The sequence below is a fragment of the Astyanax mexicanus genome, chromosome 8 (genome assembly GCF_023375975.1).
Source record: "Astyanax mexicanus isolate ESR-SI-001 chromosome 8, AstMex3_surface, whole genome shotgun sequence".
Classification (NCBI taxonomy): Eukaryota; Metazoa; Chordata; class Actinopteri; order Characiformes; family Acestrorhamphidae; genus Astyanax; species Astyanax mexicanus.
The window spans coordinates 26,174,394-26,195,665 of record NC_064415.1 but is presented as its reverse complement, the minus strand read 5'-3'; the positions used below and the strand labels follow the sequence as shown (position 1 = coordinate 26,195,665).

The following is a 21,272-nucleotide window of genomic DNA, read 5'->3' as shown; positions in this document are numbered from 1 at the left end:
TGCTGCCAGTCTACGAGTACACTAGGAAAAAGCATGTAGGCATACTGAAAGAAGTTGGCATGAATCATGAATAAACTCCTCCACATGAAAGATTGTATTTCATCAACAGTAGTTCATTATATCACATTCCAGTTATATTCCAGGTTTTTATAATATAATTCTGCCAGTTGTTGTCTTTGTCTTTACAGTGTATCTGAAATACAGTGAATATTTTAAAATGACTTAAAACCAAGTCAAATCAAATCAAATCAAATTTATTTGTATAGCGCTTTTTACAACTGGTGTTGGCACAAAGCAGCTTTACAGAAACATGATCAAAGGACAAAGAATCAGGCAAAAACATTAAACATACAAAAGTCAAGTTACAACAAAAATATTTTCATCTGCTTTAAAATAGCTATTTAAGAGATGATTGGTTTTTGCTCGACAGTGACAACATGCAATACTATGCAATGGTTTTAAGCAAATTATATAAAACATTTAGCTTCTATGAGAGTGGGTTTACTAGTAGAAACTAAACATAAAAACAGAAGCAAGTCAACATAGAGTAAAAAGTAACAGCAACCTATGATTCTAAAGAAAGTAGTTGAGTTAACAAAGTATATAAACAAAGCTTGGCTCCAGTTTTCTCCTGGATGCCCCCCAGCCAGACTGTGAATTTGTTAAATTCACATTTGATTTAACATAATTAAACATTGATTTGCCAAACCAGGTGTTGATATGATGATAAACTATAAATAACACCTGACTCAAATGAGGAACACGTTGCATGTATTTTACTGAACACAGTCAAATGCATAAAACCACTAGTTTTTGCTTGAATGTTTTTGATGTTTAATTTTACTATTAGTGTTAAACAAAGGGAATAAACACTTACTCCCCAAAAAACTTTTAATTGTCATTTCTTTGTAGAACTGAATATAATAAATATTAATTTGTGTGTAAATTACCCTTATTTCTCCAGTAAATCAGGCGTGTGTTTATACTCAATCCAATATGAGACTAGTCTAAAATGTTTGTCATTGATTCACCAAATTATCTTAGCTAATTAAGTTGCCAGAACTGCTCTCAGACACCTCAAACAATGCTGGCACAGAAGGTCCTTAGGAGTCTCAGTAGGCCTTTATTTTTAACAATGTTTTACGGAGAAGCCTTTCTTTAAAATGCACCCCTTGGCTAACTTTAAAAGGCGAGACGTCGCTATTAACACACACTTAGAAGAGGTTATCTGAGGCTGGCATTCATTTGCCAATTTTGACAGTTTCGTGTTTGATTCGGCGCAATGATTCAAACACAAACGTCTAAAGTGGATGGTAATACTTGTCGCTGCGTCGACAAAAGAGTGGATGTTTTTCGCTCATTGAACTCAGTGTTGTTCCTGTACAGGTGATACCATTCAGAAAGCTCTGTTGGAGGAGCTTAGAGCTCAGACATCTGAGTGCTTTTCTTTTGCACGGCATGGAATAACAGCGCTGTTCTAACTTGTTTAAGACTTATATTTGAACTCTTGAAACATGGGCTTTACTGAATGGCAGAATGGCCACAGTCGGCTAGGGGAGGCGCATGCGGCTCATGTGTGTACACACACATAAAGTTAGTCTAGGCCTTATGCAGTATGTATATGGGAATATATGTGAGCGTGTGAGTGGGTCTGTGTGTGTGTGTGTGTGTGGTGTGGTAGAGGTGGGGGGTGGGAGGGGGAGGCTTTATGAATGTAAAGCCCCAACTTTGAGCTGCTGAGTCGTCTTTGTTGGAAATCAGACTGATTAAGTTGAGCACAAAAGGAGAGAGAGAGTGAGAGGGAGAGAGGGAGTGAGTGAGAGAGAGAGGAAGCAGAGAGAAGAGAAAGGAAGACAGTGCTGGAAGGGCTCCAAAAAGACGTTGTCCTGGATACGGAAACGGGAGAGTGGAGCCCCACAATTCAGTTTGATTGACGTGAGGGTGTAACGGTCAATCACAGGCAGACTTTTCACAGCTCACGCACCTGCAAGACTTCGTCACACACCTGTGTCTACACAAAATCACTTTCGGGCACCCACACCTTTTTTTTTCTTTCCTAGAGCGCTGGCTGACACAGTGAGAATCCCACACCTATAGAAACTCTTGACATGCACACATCATAAATTATCATCAAAGGAGAGGTTTGGAACAAAACCCTCGCCATGTAATTACGTCCCTCTGACACTTTTCTGAAAGCAATGATTTGCTGCACTATTACTGTACATGTATCAGTACATGTGAACACCAGCACACGTGAACAACACTACTACATGTTATCCTAAAACACTTTAAAAATCTTATGTCATTGTCTTTATGAGACTGGCTGCTTTTTAGACACATATTATGAAGCATTAAAAAAGGATAATTAACAAATTAAGGCCCATTCTAAACATATAGATTACACCTAATCATGGTCTAATCTTACAGCTTGATAAATTATCATCTGAAAAACTCTAAACTGAGCACTGAATCCAATTTCTGTAAACAAGTCTAACATTTTCATATAAATAAAACTTTCAATGTATGTATTTTACTTTATGGTGTTCTGACTAAAGAAGGAAAACATTTGCTTCAGGTAACTTTAGTTTATTACTCTTTCAACAAAGGGTAAAACTTTGTTTCAAAAATCTCTCCTGTCCTTTTAGTTGAAATTGAATAGTGCTTTTATCCAGTGTACTCTGCACCTGCATCGGATTTTTTAACCTAGTATTATTCTGGATTTTTTTCCAATTTTAATGTTCAATTATTCTGCAATAAAGATTACTTGGCTCTTGCAGAGCTCTCCCAGTGATCTCATGGTGACTGGGCCAGTGTAGGAACAAAAAGAGGCACTGAGGTGTAAAATGAAAGTAAGCTATTGAAACCAGCTGATAGAGAACTACTCTATTCAAAACAAAGCATGACAGAATTCAAGTATGGGCGCAAGTGACTGGCCAACAGTTTTAGAAAGTCAATACTATATTTAGCGGACAAAGAAAAGGATGTAATGGGAATGTCATTTTTAAAGCATATGCAACTTTTGGATTCATCAGGCTTAGGGTCTTTTTAAATAAAAATGATACAATTCTGACCTGATATTTTAATGGAAATTATAAAGTGTTAAAAATATATATATTTTAATGGAAACAACAATACAAACAAAATTGCCCTGTTATGTAAAAAAATAAATGTTTGTTTTTACATAAAAATATTTATTTTTTACTCTTTTTTTACATTGTGACAAACAAAATGTGTGGAGTGTCAGAATGACCAGGAATAAAATTAGTTTACATAAAAAAAAAGTTTGACTTTTTTCTTTTAACTGTAAAATAAAAATACAAGACTTTTGTGACAGAGACTAAAAAATCAATTAAAGGTGTTCCGCTAATATAATTATACAAAATAAATGAAACTAATACAGAATAAACTCTTGTATCAGTATAGCAAGAGTGCTGTAGTTTCGATAAATTAAATTCACACAGACCGGCTCCTCTTTGCTGCTCGTGCAACAAGTGCCCTCAGGCCCCGCCCACTGCTGTAGTTATTGTAAATGTAAATTAGCTGAGGGCAGCGCCTCGTCCTCTGATTGGTCGGCCGTGGAATACAAATTTGCCTAAAGCCGCGAGTGTTTTTGTTTCCCTCCCAGTCGCTATTCACACACTCAATCACTGCTCAACAAGTGGCTCTGTACACTTGTGACTTTGGACAGAAAGAGTTGTGGTTGAATTTTTTTCCCCTTCCTTTTTAAACACAGACTGAACGCGCTGAAATGCTGAACATTTTATGACACCTGTCTTTTTTTTGTTGTTAAATTTTTGTTTTTTGGTCAGGCAGACGAGGCTGGCGCTGCTGCCGGATAGCATGTGGCAATAAGCTGCACCTGCGCAAGATTAGCTTCACCCGCGGGGAAAACTTCTGAACGAGTTTGATTCCCGACCTTTTTTTCCAGCTCAGTTTTAGGGTAAGTGCTTCTTTATTCGAGACCGTCACGATGATGTACAGCATGATGGAGCACGAGCTGAAGAGCACGGGGGTCCCGCAGAACCCCCACCCCGGCGCGCAGGTGCTGCAGGCAGGTGGCGGCTGTGGAAACGCGTCCCAGCAGCAGCAGCATGCTCAGAAGAACTCCTGCCCCGACCCCATGGACAAGGTGAAGCGGCCCATGAACGCCTTCATGGTGTGGTCCCGGGGCCAGCGGCGGAAGATGGCCCAGGAGAACCCCAAGATGCACAACTCCGAGATTAGCAAGCGCCTGGGCGCCGAGTGGAAGCTGCTGACCGATGCCGAGAAGCGCCCCTTCATCGACGAGGCCAAGCGGCTGCGGGCGGTTCACATGAAGGAGTACCCGGACTACAAGTACAAGCCGCGCCGCAAGACCAAGCCGCTGCTGAAGAAAGACGCGCCGCCAGGCAAGTACCCGCTCACCACCGCGCAGGGCCAGGCGCTCAGCCCCAGGATGGACGGCTACGGGTGGGCTCCTGGAGGAGGCTACACCGCCATGCAGAGCGACGCGCTGGGGTACACTCAGCAGCTCCACCGCTACGACCTCAGCGGACTGCAGTACCCCACACACACTTACATGAACGGAGCCAACTCGTACAGGTGGGCGATGAGTGAACTAACTTTTATTTAGAACTTTTCGAAAATATAAAAAATTTAATGTGAAGTCTTTTTTTTTTTATATTCAAGGAATTTTGTAGTTATTTTTAAACTAAGTTGTGTTAAATGTTTAAATTAATTGTATCTTAGTACTTTTTAGGTAAGAATAGTTATTGTTCAAAATAACTTAATGTTTTCCTATACAGAGAAAAATGTACAAAATTATGCTCTGTGAATTTAACTTCCATAGATGTAAGTTATTTTAAATCTTATATCTATGTAATTAGTCTAATAAATGCTAACCAAATATGGTGTGTGCAAGTGATATATATATATATATATATATATATATATATATATATATATATATATATATATATATATATATATATATATATAAATAAATAAATACATAAATACAATTTTCAATCAATTGTAAAGAGAAATGAGGCCTATTTTTTATTAATTAATATTATTATTTTTTTTAATTGCAGTTTTCCCCACAGATTGTCTAATGCTACTTCTCTTTTCTTCACAGCCCAATGTCCTACAGCAGCAGTCCCCAGCAGCCCAGTCCAGTGATGTCCATGGTCAAACCAGAGCCGTTACCCCACTCCCCCACTGGAGCCTCAAACCACCACCGTGGGGCCATTCAGGGCGACCTTAGGGACATGATCAGCATGTATATCCCCGGAGGAGATGTAGGGGACCCTACAGCCCAGAGGGGTTACCCCAGTGTCCAGCAGCACTATCTGGGCAGTACTGTGCCCCTCACTCACATCTAAGGGTGGGAGGGGAAAAGCAAGTGACTGGGACTAGCTCAGCCGGATCATAACGTAGGCTTGTCGTGCAACAAGTAATCTGCATGGATTCTTGGTGGACGTTCTGAGCAGCCGTTGCACATAGGATCATGTTCTACCTCTGAGTGATCGCACCCCCTTTTTGTTTTGAAACAGTAGATTTCAATCTGTTAACAACCCCCTGCCCCTGTGGCTTCTCATTTTTTGGGCCCAGAATATTGCCGTTTAATGCAGCTTGCAGGTTCTTCCCAGAGGAATTTCTCAGGAAAGAGTGGTATGGCAAATAATTTGTAGCTTATTCGTGACATTCAAAAATCCATCATCCAAAATGTGTTTTATTATTGGACATTTCTCCTGTATATGATCAGACTCTCAGAACCTGACAATGTGCCTTTGTGCGCTGTGCTTCATTAACAGGGGTTAAGGTCATTCATGCAGTAATGGGCAATCAAAAACCAAACTAGGGTATAGAAACAAGGACATGGGCACACTGGAAATGTTAGCCAATCACCGCCCTTATAGCCAATGCTGTACATGTCATGTGACCTTATGGCACATGGCTGAACTACTCCTGCCATGTGAAACTACTGTGCCCTGGGAAACTGAAATATGCTTGGTAAACTATATGGTTAACATGAGCCATTTTAGTGCCTTATACCAGCAGTGACTTAAGGTATGGGTTGGTACAGTTTGTGGAAATATGAGTTTGAGAAGGAAAAGTGTGCTTTATGATTAGTGTTGGAAGTGCCCGTACATCGGGGACACTGGCACAGTTTAACTTGGTTTCTGCCTTTTGTTAGAGTGACAGTTAGAGCAATCACATAATGGCTATTGCTTTATCATACCAAATTCTTTTGATCATGGAGAGTACCTTACTTTTCCACAGCACCCTTTTAATAGAGTAGGCTATGCATTGGTTGCACAAATGTACTATCAAAATAGCCTTAAACAGTAGACTCATGCATTTCAACAGGAAACTAAAAAGCAATAGTGATGTCTGAACAACGTGTTTTTCAGTGTGAGACTCTAGCACTATGACTTACCCTGTAATTGCTGATTTTTTTTTTTTTTTTTAAACCAATCAATGCACTGATCTTTACCCTCTAGTCAATACCAAGTATTGCCTTAGATCAAGAATTTCATTTTTCTTGAGTCCGTTTGAGAGGACTCACTCTCACTTAGTTGTGGGATTTAGAAAATGAGGGTGTATCTTTCAGAATAACTTGTATGTCCTTTGGGCGAATGAGGAGCCAGCTTACTGCTTTGTATAGCTAATGCCAGATTTAACAGAATCTGAATGCCAAAAGTGGTACGCAGGTGCTGCTAAGTGCAGAAAGAGCTGAAGTGTATTGCTTTTTGTTTTGTTTCTTTGGTTTAACTTGAGTCTACCTTCAGTCTAGCGTTTTTTCAGTTCTCTGTACAGTTTTAGTTTAGGAATCTGCTAGTCACTAATGAGTTCAGTTTTAATGTTGTAATTTATATGAAAGTAATGAAATGAGTGAATGTTTACATTTGCCATCCAAGTGAGTGTACAACTTGCTGTTTTGATGTTTTTTTTTCCTTTTTCTTTTAAGTGAATGTTTTAATAATGCTGTTTTGTAAATAGCCTTTGTACAGTTAAACTTTTTATGGCCCGGTGAGGGTCCCCTTTTTTTCGTAAAACAAAAAAACTTAAAAAAATAAATGTAAATAAACAAATGAATTTGGTGTCTTTTTTTTTTTTTTTAACAAAGTTTTAGTTTTAAGTTTAAAGTTAAATTTTATGCTAGTGTTCACATACAATTTTCACGTATAAATTCACATTTTGTAGTTTTATTAAAAATATAAAAAGGTAATGTTTTTGTGCTAATTATTTTTCAATACCATCATAAGTCAATTATTCAATGTTTTTTCCTGAGTTTTTGGTGCACATAATTGCACAGCGTTGGAGAGTATGCATTATTAATTTGGTCCGGGTTTAGTTAGGCCAGGCTTGGCTAGTGTCTCTATTCAGTGTTGAGGGTTAAAGATCAGGAGAGGACCTTCAGCCATGTGCGGGGAAAGCTGGGCACACATCCGTCGCGGGGCGGAGGGAGAGAATAATTGAGGGGCAATCGATTTAAATTTCTCCCCTTTTTTCTTTTGAAACCCCTCTGTCCTCCCCCTCGACACACCCATCCCGCTCGTAACAGGCCGTTTCGGAGCCATATTGTCCGGCTCTTTTCAGCTCGCAGGTGTGCGGGGTAAAGCCGCTGAACCCAGAGCGCCTCCCCAGGGCCGCTTTGTTCAGACCCCCCCCCGCCGAGCACTCAATTACTGCTGCTGGCCTCTCCCCACTCCAGCGCGGGGTTAACCCTTTCTCCACGTCCCGCTATTGTAATGGAAATGGTGGAGCCCGCTTTGGCTAATCGGAGGAGGAGGGGAGGAGGAGGAGGAGGACGAAACTAAAAGGCCTAGGCTGTGTCCAAACCCCAAAAACCTCCTATACCCTACACACACACTAATAATAATGAATACACTAGCTACTGATGGCTGTGTCCTAATTTGACATACTATTGACTAGGTAGGCAGGCTATGCTATTACTGCTAGTATGTGGAGCTTGTGTAGATCTCGGGGGTCATAGACTTTATTCTAAATGTTGTACACAGCAATGACTGTATATAAAGGGTATCTGCAGGTATGGAGAAATTAAACTTCAGACTTTTTAAAATACCCTTTTATACCACTTAGATATAAAATTAAGTCAATTTAAGACTGCAATAACACAATGACAAAAAACACCAATTACTGAGGTTATAGACTTCCAGTATTTTCTGGAAAGATTTTCCCACACAAAAGGCAATTTCTAACTACCGCTAACTATCTCTGATTAGGACTGTCTAATATAGCTTCTCCACATACATGACTTAAAAGACTTTTAAGGTATTTTTTTTCCTATAATCTACTTACTTAAACGTAATTCATATGAGCTGTTATATTATAATATTATGTATAAATGTAAAAAAAATGCTAAAAAAAAGTAATAAATTTACCTGAAAATAGTGTCCCTCTGAAACTGTCTGTCTTCAAATTAATAGTAAGTATTTGGAAACTAAAGGCATGTTTCTTTATCCTTTTTTTCGCTGTCCAATGAAATAAATGTATCTCCAAAACAGCAACTGTACTGCAAAGAGATGTAAAAGAGTTTATTAGTATTGTTTCATTAATTCATGCAACTTTTAGGTCTAGTCTTGGGACAGTTTGTGGGTTCAAATTATGTAGTTAATTCAAAATAGTCAAAAACAGAAATACTTATTTTTATGATCTGTTACATGCCTATATATATATATATAATCATATAAAAATGCCACAGACAAATCAAATTTTATCAAATATTATAAAATTAAATTTGATTTGTCTGTGGCATTTTTAATAGTTTAAGACTTTTTAAGGATTAAAGGCCTCAAATATCACATCACTTTTCTAATGTGTGAGAAAAAAAAAGACAATTTCTGAAAATGTTATAAAACACAATGAAACTCTGCAATCTGAACTTAGTGTGGACTTTTTCTGATCACTGCACACAGAGAGCAGAGGAATGGAGAAGTTTGGTGAGTGTTGGAGTGGTGGGTGCAGGAGGTAGAGGTGGGGGTAAATGTGTGTGTGTTGGGGGGAGGGGGGTTCTGGGGGGGGGGGGGGGGGGGGGTGCAGAAACATTTTCTGCCGCCACACAAACCGTCACTTAGCAACGAGCAGCGAGGCCTCAACAAGTGGCCACCGTGCTGCTTATGGCAATTAGCAGAAGCTCCGCTGTGAACAGAGGAGCTAGTTAAGTCAGTTAACAAAAACAGCGCTGTGTGAATGTGCTGAATGTGCCGGACAGGCCGGGCTCCTCTCCGCGCACAGATTTCTGTTTTATCACCGATTATCTGTAATAATGTCAGCGGCGAAAAGCAGGAAACCAAACATTAAAGGTTACCGTGGAGACGGGTGCGCACTATTTACCTGCATTCCGAGGGAAGCCTAGGCCACGCCCATCCCGCACGAACCCTCAGAGAGAGAGAGAGAGAGAGAGAGAGAGAGAGCAGAGAACAAGAGAGAAAAGAAAGAGATAGAGAGAGAGAGATAATAAATAGTGAGAGAGGGACAGAGTGAGATAGAAACAGAAAGAAAGAATAAAGATAGAGAGAATGAACAGAGAGAGGGAGAACATGAATTAGATAGTGCTAGATATTTGTTTTAATAAAAGTTCACTTAAAAAAGTACACATTTTTTGCCTTACCAGACATTTATTGGCCATGTAAAGTTTAGCCTTTTATATTGTATAGTTTATTTATTTAAACCAATAAACCGACAATAATAAAAAACATATATCTTTATTTTATTGTTGTTGTTTTTTACTTTGACTTAACCTAAATCTGGTATTTGGCAAAATTCAGAATTAATGCACTAATGCTCCAAAATTCTTCAAAATTCCAAAAAAATTGCCAAATTAGAGATATTATTTTTTGCACGAGAGTGACAATATACTGTAACCTTAAAGTAACCTTACCTAAACTGTAGAACTGTGTATTATTATTAGTTATTAGTGTAGTTTTGGACTGGACCTATAAGGGTAATATAATAATTAATAAAATAATTATTGATGTCTCTACATGTTAGCTGCTTTAGACTTGTAGCTCCAGGGAACTTAAGAATAATTTTAGACAGTGGACAAGTCTTGGCTGATAGAGGTTTTGGGTAAGAGAGAATTTTTCAGTTAGATTTTTCAGTGAACCTCCAGATTCCTCTCTGCTAAAAGCAGACGTTTTATTGAGAGTGCGCACACGCACACACACACACACACACACAGAGCTACTCCATCACTCACTTGCACAATGTGTTGACAGACCTGGCCCAAACCTTGTTTGCGCGCAGGTGAGTGAGTGGGCGTAGGATTTTTTTCCCTTCCCTTTTTTAATAGAGCTGCTACGGTTGGCTGATATGCCACCAGCGCTGTGTACACGCATGTTTGACTCACCCTCACACGGCCCAGCTCAACGCTGCCTGTCACGCAATAACAGGGCAGCTCTGAGGCAGGAGGAGGGGGAGATCAGACTGATAAGAAGTGTGTGTTATGTCTGCAAGCAGCCAAATATGGGTAGCAGGGACATCCGTCTACTCAGATGTCAATGCATACAGCACTGTGCAAAAGTCTTAGACCAGGCAAAAAATAGTTTATTTATAAGGGCAGTGTTTTTTTGTGTTTGTGTGTAAAAAAAAACACTGTTTAATAAGTAGTGCTGTAAACAGAGAAACACTGATACATGTATTGAGAGATCAGTACAAATATTGGGCTTCATTGAACACAGGCCTGTAAATGGTTGCTTTTAAAAATCTGTTTATTTAACAGATTTAACTTTTTACATGTAATTTTATTTAAGTACATTTATCGAGTGGCACAACACCCAAGCACTGTACATTCAGAACTAAATTTACTTTTTGAACAGCACAATTTGTAGCGTTTGATCTAGCAAAATAAGGATAAAATATGTATGTGAAAACTGATACTAAAAACAGTCAGATCAAAACCAAAAACACTTTGCATTTCTCGTACCCACATTCTGTGCTCAGAATACTGAGAGAAAGAGAAAAAGGATAAAGTAAGCAAGAGAGAAAAAGAAAGGAAGACTGACACTGAGAAGGCAAGCAAAAAAAGAAAAGATATGGAGCAAATTGAGAAACAGAGAGATTGTGAAAACTACATAAATATAAAGAAACAAAGAGACAGAAGGGAGAAATAGAGAGACTGAGAAAGAAAATAAAATAGACTGAGAAAAAAGAGTGAAATACATTGAGAAAAGAGAGAGAAACAGATAGATATAGTTTAAGAAAATCAGCCAAAGAGAGACAGTAAAAAGTGAGACTGAGATTAAACAGAGTGAGAACAGAAAAAGAGAAACTAAGAGTGAAATAATTTAGGAAATAAAAACACCAGTGAGAAATACACTGATGAAAGTGACAACAGGAGAACAAAAACCAAGATAGTTTAACAACAGATTAAAAAAGAAATACAGACTGAGACAGGGTAAATTAAGTAAGACAAAGTAAGAAGAGTAAGAAATAGCTTGAGAGAAATGCAAACTGAGAGAGAAATAGGCAGAAAAGGAAGTGAACAACAGACACAGAATGAGAAATAGGCTGAGAATGAAGCCACTGACTGAGCTAGAGTGAGAAATAGACTGAGAAGAGACAGAGCTAGAGAGTAGGACAGGTCTCGCAGTGGGAGGGAAGTTGTGACAGATCTCTCAGCAGCTGCTGTGAAGGGTTACATTTTTGCTGCTGCAGATGGATGAGGACAGCGAGCTGAGCGGACGCAGGCGAGATGCTGCTGCTGCTGTGTTTAGAACTGCTTGATTGGTAGTGTTTGATTCACACAATTCATGATCAGATGAGACACGCGGGCTCCAGCAAGTCACTGAAACATATCGACTCAACTTCAAACGACTGGCACTGAGCCACACACACACACACACACACACACACATTTACCACTTCACTGGCAAGCTGGCAAGGCATTATCACACTGACGAGTGGTGTCAAGCCATTTCTGTCATACTTCTTGTTCTGTAAGTATTTGGCCTGAAAGTATCTTCTGCTTAAAGGTAAACGAACATCCTCTAAAATCTCTTATCACTAGAAGAGAGCAGATGTATGAGCATTAAATACTAGCAATAATCTGCTTAGTTCTGTACACTCCTAAATATAAAGATATATAAAAAAAGTTATGTGAGCAATGCCATAGAATAAGTGCAGCGACCCAGCTCTGATACATCAGCCAACAGATGCCTGTGCTGGGGGTGATGTGGGGAGAGTGCGACATCTACCAACTCAGAAAGAGCAATCACGCCAATATTAGTATTATAAAACATGTTAACAACCCTGTATGGGTCTTCACTTGATGTAAAGGTTCTTCACACTCTTCACATAACTCTTCATTTGCAGTTACATTTAAGGCATTTAGCATGCACTCTTATCCACTGCTTTTTCATTAACTCAGAATATCCAATAAAGCTAGAAATTAGCATTAACTACATACTTGAAAACAGAGTAGAACTGAACAATAATGGAAAAAAGTAATAATACTATGTTCTGTCTAATTACTGTATTCATACCTGCCAAAATTAATTAATTAAATTAACAAGGGTAAACAAGGGTAAAAAAACAGAGTAGGTCTGAACAATATTGGAAATAGTGACATTATGATATTTTATTGTTCTGCAATATATACTGTAGATATTACTAAACTTTTCAAAACCTCTGGAAAAGAACAAGACCTAGCAGGTGCAACAGATGCTTTAGTAGATATTATTTAATATATAATAGATATTAAATGCCCTTGAAAGGGTCTCTTTGTGGGTCTTTTTTGGATGTTTAAAGACAGTAAGTGATTCTCCTGTTTAGACAGAGTTTGTTCCATTATTTCGGCTTCAAGACAGACAATAATCCGGATGCTTGTACTTCATGCATCCTATAAAATAGTGGGTCAAGCACAGCCATACTTGAAACAAAAAAAAGGCTCTGGGTAAAGACTGGGCTTTGATCATTGCAATTAGGTAGGAACCAGTGTCCAGGGTTTTGTACAGTATCTGATATGGGCTACTAGAAGCCAGTGAAAGTTATGAGATAAGAAAGTGACATGGCTGAATGTTGGAAGGTTAGAGGACAAGTCGAGCTGCTGCAATCTGTAATTTGCTATCTCTATTACAAATATGTTTTTTAAGAAACCAAAAGCGGTGGTCCTCCAACATACAGGTGAGCAATGGGGCCAGAGTCAGGCACAGTTTGCTGATTTTCTTGCTCAAGCAGACCTACTTATTAACCTTGCCATTCAAAAGTGAGTTGAATCAGGTGTGCTTGTGCAGAATAACACAAAACTGTGCAGAAATACGGACCATGGTGTCTGGAATTGATCATACCTGTTCAACGTCATTAATACTTTTTACAATTTTCACAGCTATACTAATGAATTTGCAAAGCTAAAGTGTTTTCCCTCATTTGAAAATATTGAGTGCTTCACAACAAACCATGTAAGAATCTTTTTTTGCTCATTACACAGAGGAAGCATGAAGGTTAATACAGGAAGAAGATCCTGCATTCTTAAATGGTGCAGATTTCTGTACAAATTACCACAGAGCAATATGAGATATTGCATTTTATCATAGATGTAGCAATTATATAGACAATGTACTGAATTAAGCCTGGATAGATCAAGCAGTTTAGATCAAATTTGCTGTGTAAATTAAATAGTTGGGTCGGATTGAGGTCATATTAAACTCTAACCACAAACAAACTGCTCCAAAGTCTGTTTGGGATCGGACTGAGACCACCTCCTCTCTAGGGTCTAGCTGCTGTTGTATTGGATTATGAGTGCAATTACTGTACCCACACCTGCCCTAATTATTGCACGAAATAGGACGAAAAAGTGACATTGGGGTTTGATACTGTGATATACTGCAACATTTTAAAATACAGCAATTGTCACCAGGAAATCAATGGTCCAACATGCCATGGTTTTAATATTGCACTCCAAGTATCCATAAATGTTCTGGTGGTTGTTGTTTAATGAAAAAGTAGAATTGTGCATTTTTGTGTATGAATCAGGGACAAGCAGGACATGTTTGATTATGTTGGTCTTCACATGCACGTCCTACAGTGTGACTACTGCATATGTGCACATTGTGACGATCACGCTAAAGTGATTTATTGTGCAACTTGAAACCAGATTTAGATTAAATCAGATTAAAAGTGCAAGTATGAAAGTACCACTTTAAAAATATGGAAGAATCCAGAAAAGTTTCCCACCACAGTCTTAAACTAACACCACTGCCATTATTTACAGTGCACTAAATCAAGACGCGTACAATTTGGTCACAATATACAACATGCAAGGATTCAGGGAGTACAAAAGACTGTCTGGTTTGCTTTTCTTTGTGCTGAAGTGATCAGGTCTCTGTGAACCGAGTGTGCACAGAGCTGTACAACAGAGCTCAGGAGGGTATGAGGTCAGAGCCCAGCTTTGTGAGCAGCTGCAGAGAGCTTTGACAGAGCATGTGTACATTAGAGCAGCGCTAATGCACCTAATAGTGTTTGCCAAGTGCAGAGAGAATGACTGACAACTAACACTAATGAGCCACACCCTGGACTAGACTGGTCCTGCAGCAAGTGGAGGAAGGGAGCGGAGAGGGGTGAGAGAAAGAGAAAGAGAGAGATAGGTAGATAGAGATTAATATACAAACAATACACACATGCTTAAAAATACGGTGCTACAAAAGGCTCTTGGAACGAAGCAAAACAAGATCCACTTTGGTTCAGAAAAAAGGACCATGGGTCACAAACACTTCCTCAGAAGTTCTTAGTGTTTATGGTAATGTCTGCATCAGATTTATTACACATTTTAAACCAGAGAATCGTTTACAGATCTGCTCTTTATAATGAGTGAACAATCCCTAAAAAGATAACACAGGTGAATGTCAGGCTATATCAGCACACATACAGATATTTTATATTTTTAAAAAAGACATCTATCCACACAGAGACAAACACTTTCATGAGTATGCTATAGTACATCATAAAGAGAGACATCAACACACCATGATTTAACCCCAAATTACACACCTCTCCCTATGTAGAATACCCAAGTCCAGAAATTATGGAATTTAAACAGAGAAATATATACTTGTATTAGAACAGTATGTATATTTATTAATAATCTGAAATCCTGTGCCATCTGAGTTGTAGACATTATAGTGACTACATGTGTCTATGTTCACTATATAGGGTGTAAGGAGGTATTTGAGATTTAGCCAGAATTATGCACTTGCTGTGACATCACTGTTTTTATATAGTGTTAAATGAAGAGTTAACAAAATTTTCAGTAATCAAAAACAGCATTTCTGTCTAAATATAGTAGATCAAATCATAGACAAAATCTGAATCCATATCCAAATACATGCGGATGGGGCCTCAGAATCCTTATAAGGAACTTTTATAAGTAAGTTTAACGAAGACCTCTTTTTTAAAATAATGGTTGGTGGATAATGCCAAATGTTTGGAAAATAGATATGACAAGGAAGAACCATTTATTTAGTTTAAAGTGACAATCCCAATGTTGGTGCAGTCTCATTTTCGGAACAGATAAATCTGTTGATTTAAGCAATAAATATCTTTTATGTTGCCAGCTCTCCTCAGTTTACTTATTCTGTGTTTCTTTGGTTTAACGATGTGTGAATGAACAGATGAATATTGAGATTTCTGTTCTGGTATCTCCATGTTTGCAGTATCTCTAGTTTTAGCACAATTAGCAGCACCATAGTTGCTCAGGTAACCAGCAAAAGCTTTCGTAGCCAGACAACTTCCAGGATGACCTACTAGAAACCCTGTTTTTAGAATTAGTATATTTGGTTTTGCAGGGATGTTTGCAGAACATTACTTATGCTTTTTATTATTGTAATTTGCCCCTTTCAACAAAGGGGACAAACTGTTTTCAATTCAAGAAAAAAAACTGCTGCTTTAATATATATATATTCTTTAACAGTAACTGAATGATAAACGCCAAAAGAACCTTTTGTTGAAACATCTTTAATTTTAGATCTGTACAAATGTATTATAATTTATTATAATTTTATTTTTTAAATATTTTTTAAAACATATTACTTTCGAAATGACCTTTTCAACCTTGAGAAAACATTTCAAGATTTTTCAGAGCAACAGAAAAGGCTCTAAATGTATGGGTTTTCTTTGATTTATGGGTGGCTGCTCTGTTTCAGTTAAATAATTCTGAATAACAAGTTGTTAAATAACAACTTTTTAAATTATAAACATCACATAATAATTAAGCTATTCATATATTTAAAAAAACCTAACTATTCAAACGTGTAAATGAATTTCTTGTTCACCCTGTAATTTTGGGATAACCCCTTTAAGAAAGTGACATCAAAACCATCATACCATTTTTTTTTTTGAAGGGACTGAAGACACTTAATATTTCTCATATTGTCTCCAAACTTAGCTGAGGTAAAGCTGTCCACCCTGTTGTTGTAAAAAAAAACACAGTAATTTAAATAATTGTAGGAAATTAAAAAAATGTATCTTTGACACAATACAAGGTCACCATAAACAGTTTAAAATTAAATTATGCAATTCTAGGTCAACCTGTTTTTTATCAAATGCCAATTTTCACTAAATCTTACCGCTCTGTCATTGCCCCCCTTGTCGTGCAGCTTGCCATGGCAGGGTGGACAAATGCATTCAAGTGAAAATAAAAAGTGTTTAAGCTGGGAAATGATGATATCTATGTAGTCTGAGGTCTTAATGTTATTAGTAGTTTTAAATGTAATTCATTTAAAATACATTTTACAAGTCGAAAGGCACAGTATTTTAATAATGACCTCATATTCCAGTTTGTTTATTTTCGTCTCATGATGTTAAAAAAAAATACAGACATACGTTTAGATCTCTGAAAAATCAGTGACAAACCGGTCTATGACACGAATGTCTGAACTTTATCATAAAAACACCCCCACACAGGTTGGGCAGTGGTGCGTTCCACTGATTAACAGATATGGGTGTAGAAAATGCGCTCACTAAGGTGGAGAGGGTGGAGGAGGAGGGGTGAGTGATAAGCACTCGGGCCACACACTGCACTGATCTGAACAGCTGTGCTTTGAGCGAAGCCGACACAGACCTCACCACTGCAAAAGCACCTTCAAGAGCAGACCTCCCAAGAACACACACAAGTGATAAGGCAGAGCTGTGCACTGCACGCGTTCCACTATCACACACACACACACACCTCTCTCTCTCTCTCTCTCTCTCTCTCGCTCTCTTTCTCTTACTCTGACTAATTCTGTTTTTATTCTAAAGGTGTGGAGAACCTAGGTGAGCTGAACGTCCTCCCTGTGCACTAAGGTTGCACAATGTTAGGGGAAAAACTGATACTTCGATATTCTGCAACATACATCACCTGTCAAAAGTTCCTTATTTGCATTGTTAATTAACACTAAAGACATCCAAACTATGAAGAAAAAAACATATGAATATATTTGTTGAACCAAAAAGTGTTAAACAAACCAGAATATGCTCTATATTTTAGATGTTCTTCAGAGTAGCACCTCTTGCTTAGATGACAGCTTTGCTCTTCTTCTTGGCAGGATTTTCTAAGTGGGTTTTATTACCTAGAGTCACCTAAAATAAAGCTCTGGAAAAAAAATTATAGACCACTTCCTTTGATTTTACCAAATTAAAAACCACTAGAATATAATCAAGAGGAAGATGGATGATCACAAGCCATCACACCAAGCTGAACTGCTTGATTTTTCGCACCAGGAGTGGAATAAAGTTATCCAAAAGCAGTGTGTAAAACTGGTGGAGGAGAACATTCAGAGATGCATGAAGACTCCAGCCATCCATTTTCATCAATAAATTAAATTGCATTAGAATTTCTTCACAAATAAAGACAACCACACTTACAATGTCAAACATTTATTAATAATGTTGAGATAAGGTTGGACTAAAAAAAATCTGTTTAAAATTCATAAATTCATAAAATTCAAAAGAAGTACAGGTACAGGGCACTTTTTTCTCTCTGATGCACTACAATTTTACTGTACAAACATGACATAACAATCTGGAGACTTATAGTAGAAAGTTAAACAGTAAACATTTTTTTTTATCTTTTTTTTTTTTTAATCGACCTCTCATATTTATCACCAACACTGAAGAAATTCATGTACAACAAATGATTTAATTCTGCAAACATTTTAAAAAATCAGTAGAATTGGCCTTTAAAAATACATATTCCTGCATACAAGTGGAGAACGTATTTCATAAACATGTACCAAAATAAGAACTACAAGGGTAGATTTTTCTATTACAGCAATTAGGCATAGAAAGGTGTTTGAAAGGTGTACAGATTCTACCAAACATTGAATGAAATATAATTTAGCAAAACAACTTAACTAATCCAATAACGCATTCTGAATACAAAATGAACAACATATGAACAACTGGGATGCTATGTCCACAAAGATCCTTGGTTCTTTCGTTTGAGAACTTTTCATTCCATACTCACACAGACAGCCATTCAAAGTCCATTAAGCATTTGAGAAGCGTACACACATGTGGGTTGACAGTGTTGCTCTTTTTCGCCGAGACCTTCCCACCTTTCTTGCCGATGGTTGGATTAATTCCAATGAAGCATCTAAAATAAAACATAACATAGCCCCATGGTTTATATCAAAGTATATGTTTGATAGGCTGCATGTTTCACATTTAAAATAAGATGCAATTCTAAATTGAGGTTTTATACCTAGTCTTACTTTAAACCATCACCATCCCAAGTCTACTGCAGTGTATATGTGGTGGACTTGTACTACTTTTATCTGCCAACCAAACTTTAATTCCAAGTTAAATAGTATTTTTAAAGTTTTTTCTTATCAACGAAGGGCTGGTGTGGCTGCAGGGTCAGTGAACATTTATCAGTTCAATTTTTCACCATTTGAGGTTAAATTTGAAAATATAAATGGGTGTAAAACATATAATTTTTTTTTCCATTTATCCTAAAATTTAACATTTGAACAATTGAAATTGAATGAAATTTGAAAAAATGAAAATTTCCAGATAAATGGAAAAAAATAATTTTTACTTGTTTATCTGTTTTTTTTTTGTTTTGTTTTTTTTTACTTTTTTTTAAGTAGTAGGATTATACCTCCAGCCTGGGGAGAACACAATGCCTGTCTGTGATTGGTCAGTAAGACTCTGCCTTATTGTGAGGAGAGGAGAGTTCCCAACTAGCACAACAATTTTATCAACACTCCTTCACATGTAGTATAACCAGCAGATAAAGTCCCACCTTTCCACTTAAAGAACTGATTAGCTTGCTTGTTATGGATAAAGTCCCGCACCTCAACACAGACCAATAACAAACAGGTATAGAGCTCTCCCCAGGCTGGTGGTACAATCCTACCACATTAAGTACAAGATGCAAAAATGGAAAAATTAATTAATTAAAAAAATATATAAATCAGAAAATAGCATTAAAATATTTTTTTCCCATTTTTACTCAAAATCAGACTGCGAGGAATAGAATGGAAAAAACTAGAAAGAAATTCACCAAATAGAAAAATGAATGAAAAGTTTCATACACAAGTTTCTATTGTCTAATTTAGCCTCAAATGGTCAGATAATTTAAATGAAATGTTACACAGACCCTGTAGGTTTTTATTCCAATAAAGCAGAAGCACACGTGATTCTACCTGTTTAAACAGTTACTGGGGCTGGCTCAAAAATATGGGTTATTTTCTCTCTTTTTTTTTTTTTAGCTTTTTTTTTTAAACAACACAGCGCTGCTGGCTTTGCAGTGCAGACCTGAAAGGAAACACGCCCCAAAGAACTTTGTTCTTTTAAGTAAATGGAACTTGTCTAAGCCGCTTAAAATATACTTAAATAAATAATCACAGTATAACTAAAAACACCAATTTACCAATCTACTTATTTTTTCACCCCCATTTAACTCAAACTATTTACGTTACATCTACTCAATTTTAATATACCCAACTAAATTAAATTAAAATAAAGATCTATAAATTGAAGTTGTTCTAACAATAGTTTTTAGTTTTACCAACATAGAAACTTTTTTTTTGCCTTTGTATTTCTTAAAATATAAGCCCACTTACTTTCCACTCAAATTAATTGATTAATTCTCAGACTTTAAACATCTTCATTTATTAAGATAAAAAGTCACAGTTCTCACTTATTTTTGTGTGGCATGAACAGAGTAGCAAAATAGCTTGCTTGGTTATACGCTTATTTCTTTTATTATTCAGTTTACCATATTTTAAGTGCCTCTCCAGGCTAGATAGCTAGCTAGGTTAGCTATATCATCCCCAGTCCCACACACAGAGTTCCCACGCTATCATTTAGCTCGCTACAAAATGCCTCTCCGGGCTAGATAGCTAGCTAGGTTAGCTATATCATCCCCAGTCCCACACACAGAGTTCCCACGCTAGCATTTAGCTCGCTACAAAATGCCTCTCCGGCCTAGATAGCTAGCTAGGTTAGCTATATCATCCCCAGTCCCACACACCGAGTTCCCACGCTAGCATTTAGCTCGCTACAAAATGCCTCTCCGGGCTAGATAGCTAGCTAGGTTAGCTATATCATCCCCAGTCCCACACACCGAGTCCTCACGCTAGCATTTAGCTCGCTACAAAATGCCTCTCCGGCCTAGATAGCTAGCTAGGTTAGCTATATCATCCCCAGTCCCACACACCGAGTCCTCACGCTAGCATTTAGCTCGCTACAAAATGCCTCTCCGGCCTAGATAGCTAGCTAGGTTAGCTATATCATCCCCAGTCCCACACACCGAGTTCCCACGCTAGCATTTTGCTCGCTACAAAATGCCTCTCCGGGCTAGATAGCTTAGCTAGGTTAGCTATATCATCCCCAGTCCCACACACCGAGTCCTCACGCTAGCATTTAGCTCGCTACAAAATGCCTCTCCGGCCTAGATAGCTAGCTAGGTTAGCTATATCATCCCCAGTCCCACACACCGAGTTCCCACGCTAGCATTTAGCTCGCTACAAAATGCCTCTCCAGGCTAGAGGTTAGCTATATCTTCCCCAGTCCCACACACCGAGTCCCCACGCTAGCATTTAGCTCGCTACAAAATGCCTCACCAGGCTAGATAGCTAGCCAGGTTAGCTTTATCATCCCCAGTCCCACACACCGAGTCCCCACGCTAGCATTTAGCTAATTAGCGCACTACAAAATGCCTCTCCAGTCTAGAGGTTAGCTATATCATCCCCAGTCCCACACACCGAGCCCCCTCTTTTAAGTAATATAAACTTGAACTTACCAGCTGTGAAAAACAGGCGTTTCCAGGCTGTCTTGTCCTC

General features: G+C 38.0%; 1 protein-coding gene across 1 annotated transcript; it reads left to right on the top strand.

Moving 5' to 3' along the window:
- Positions 1-3,605: 3,605 nt before the first annotated feature.
- sox19b (SRY-box transcription factor 19b) lies at positions 3,606-7,080 on the top strand. Its single transcript, XM_007248140.4, has 2 exons — positions 3,606-4,581; positions 5,117-7,080. The coding sequence occupies exons 1-2, from the start codon at positions 3,971-3,973 to the stop codon at positions 5,361-5,363; spliced, it is 858 nt and encodes a 285-aa protein (XP_007248202.2). The 5' UTR covers positions 3,606-3,970; the 3' UTR covers positions 5,364-7,080.
- Positions 7,081-21,272: the final 14,192 nt, after the last annotated feature.

Excerpts from the sequence above, each read along its gene's own strand:
- sox19b (XM_007248140.4), top strand. The coding sequence starts at position 3,971 with ATGATGTACAGCATGATGGAGCACGAGCTGAAGAGCACGGGGGTCCCG. Across the intron at positions 4,582-5,116 it reads AACGGAGCCAACTCGTACAG|CCCAATGTCCTACAGCAGCA; the intron begins GTGGGCGATGAG and ends TTTTCTTCACAG.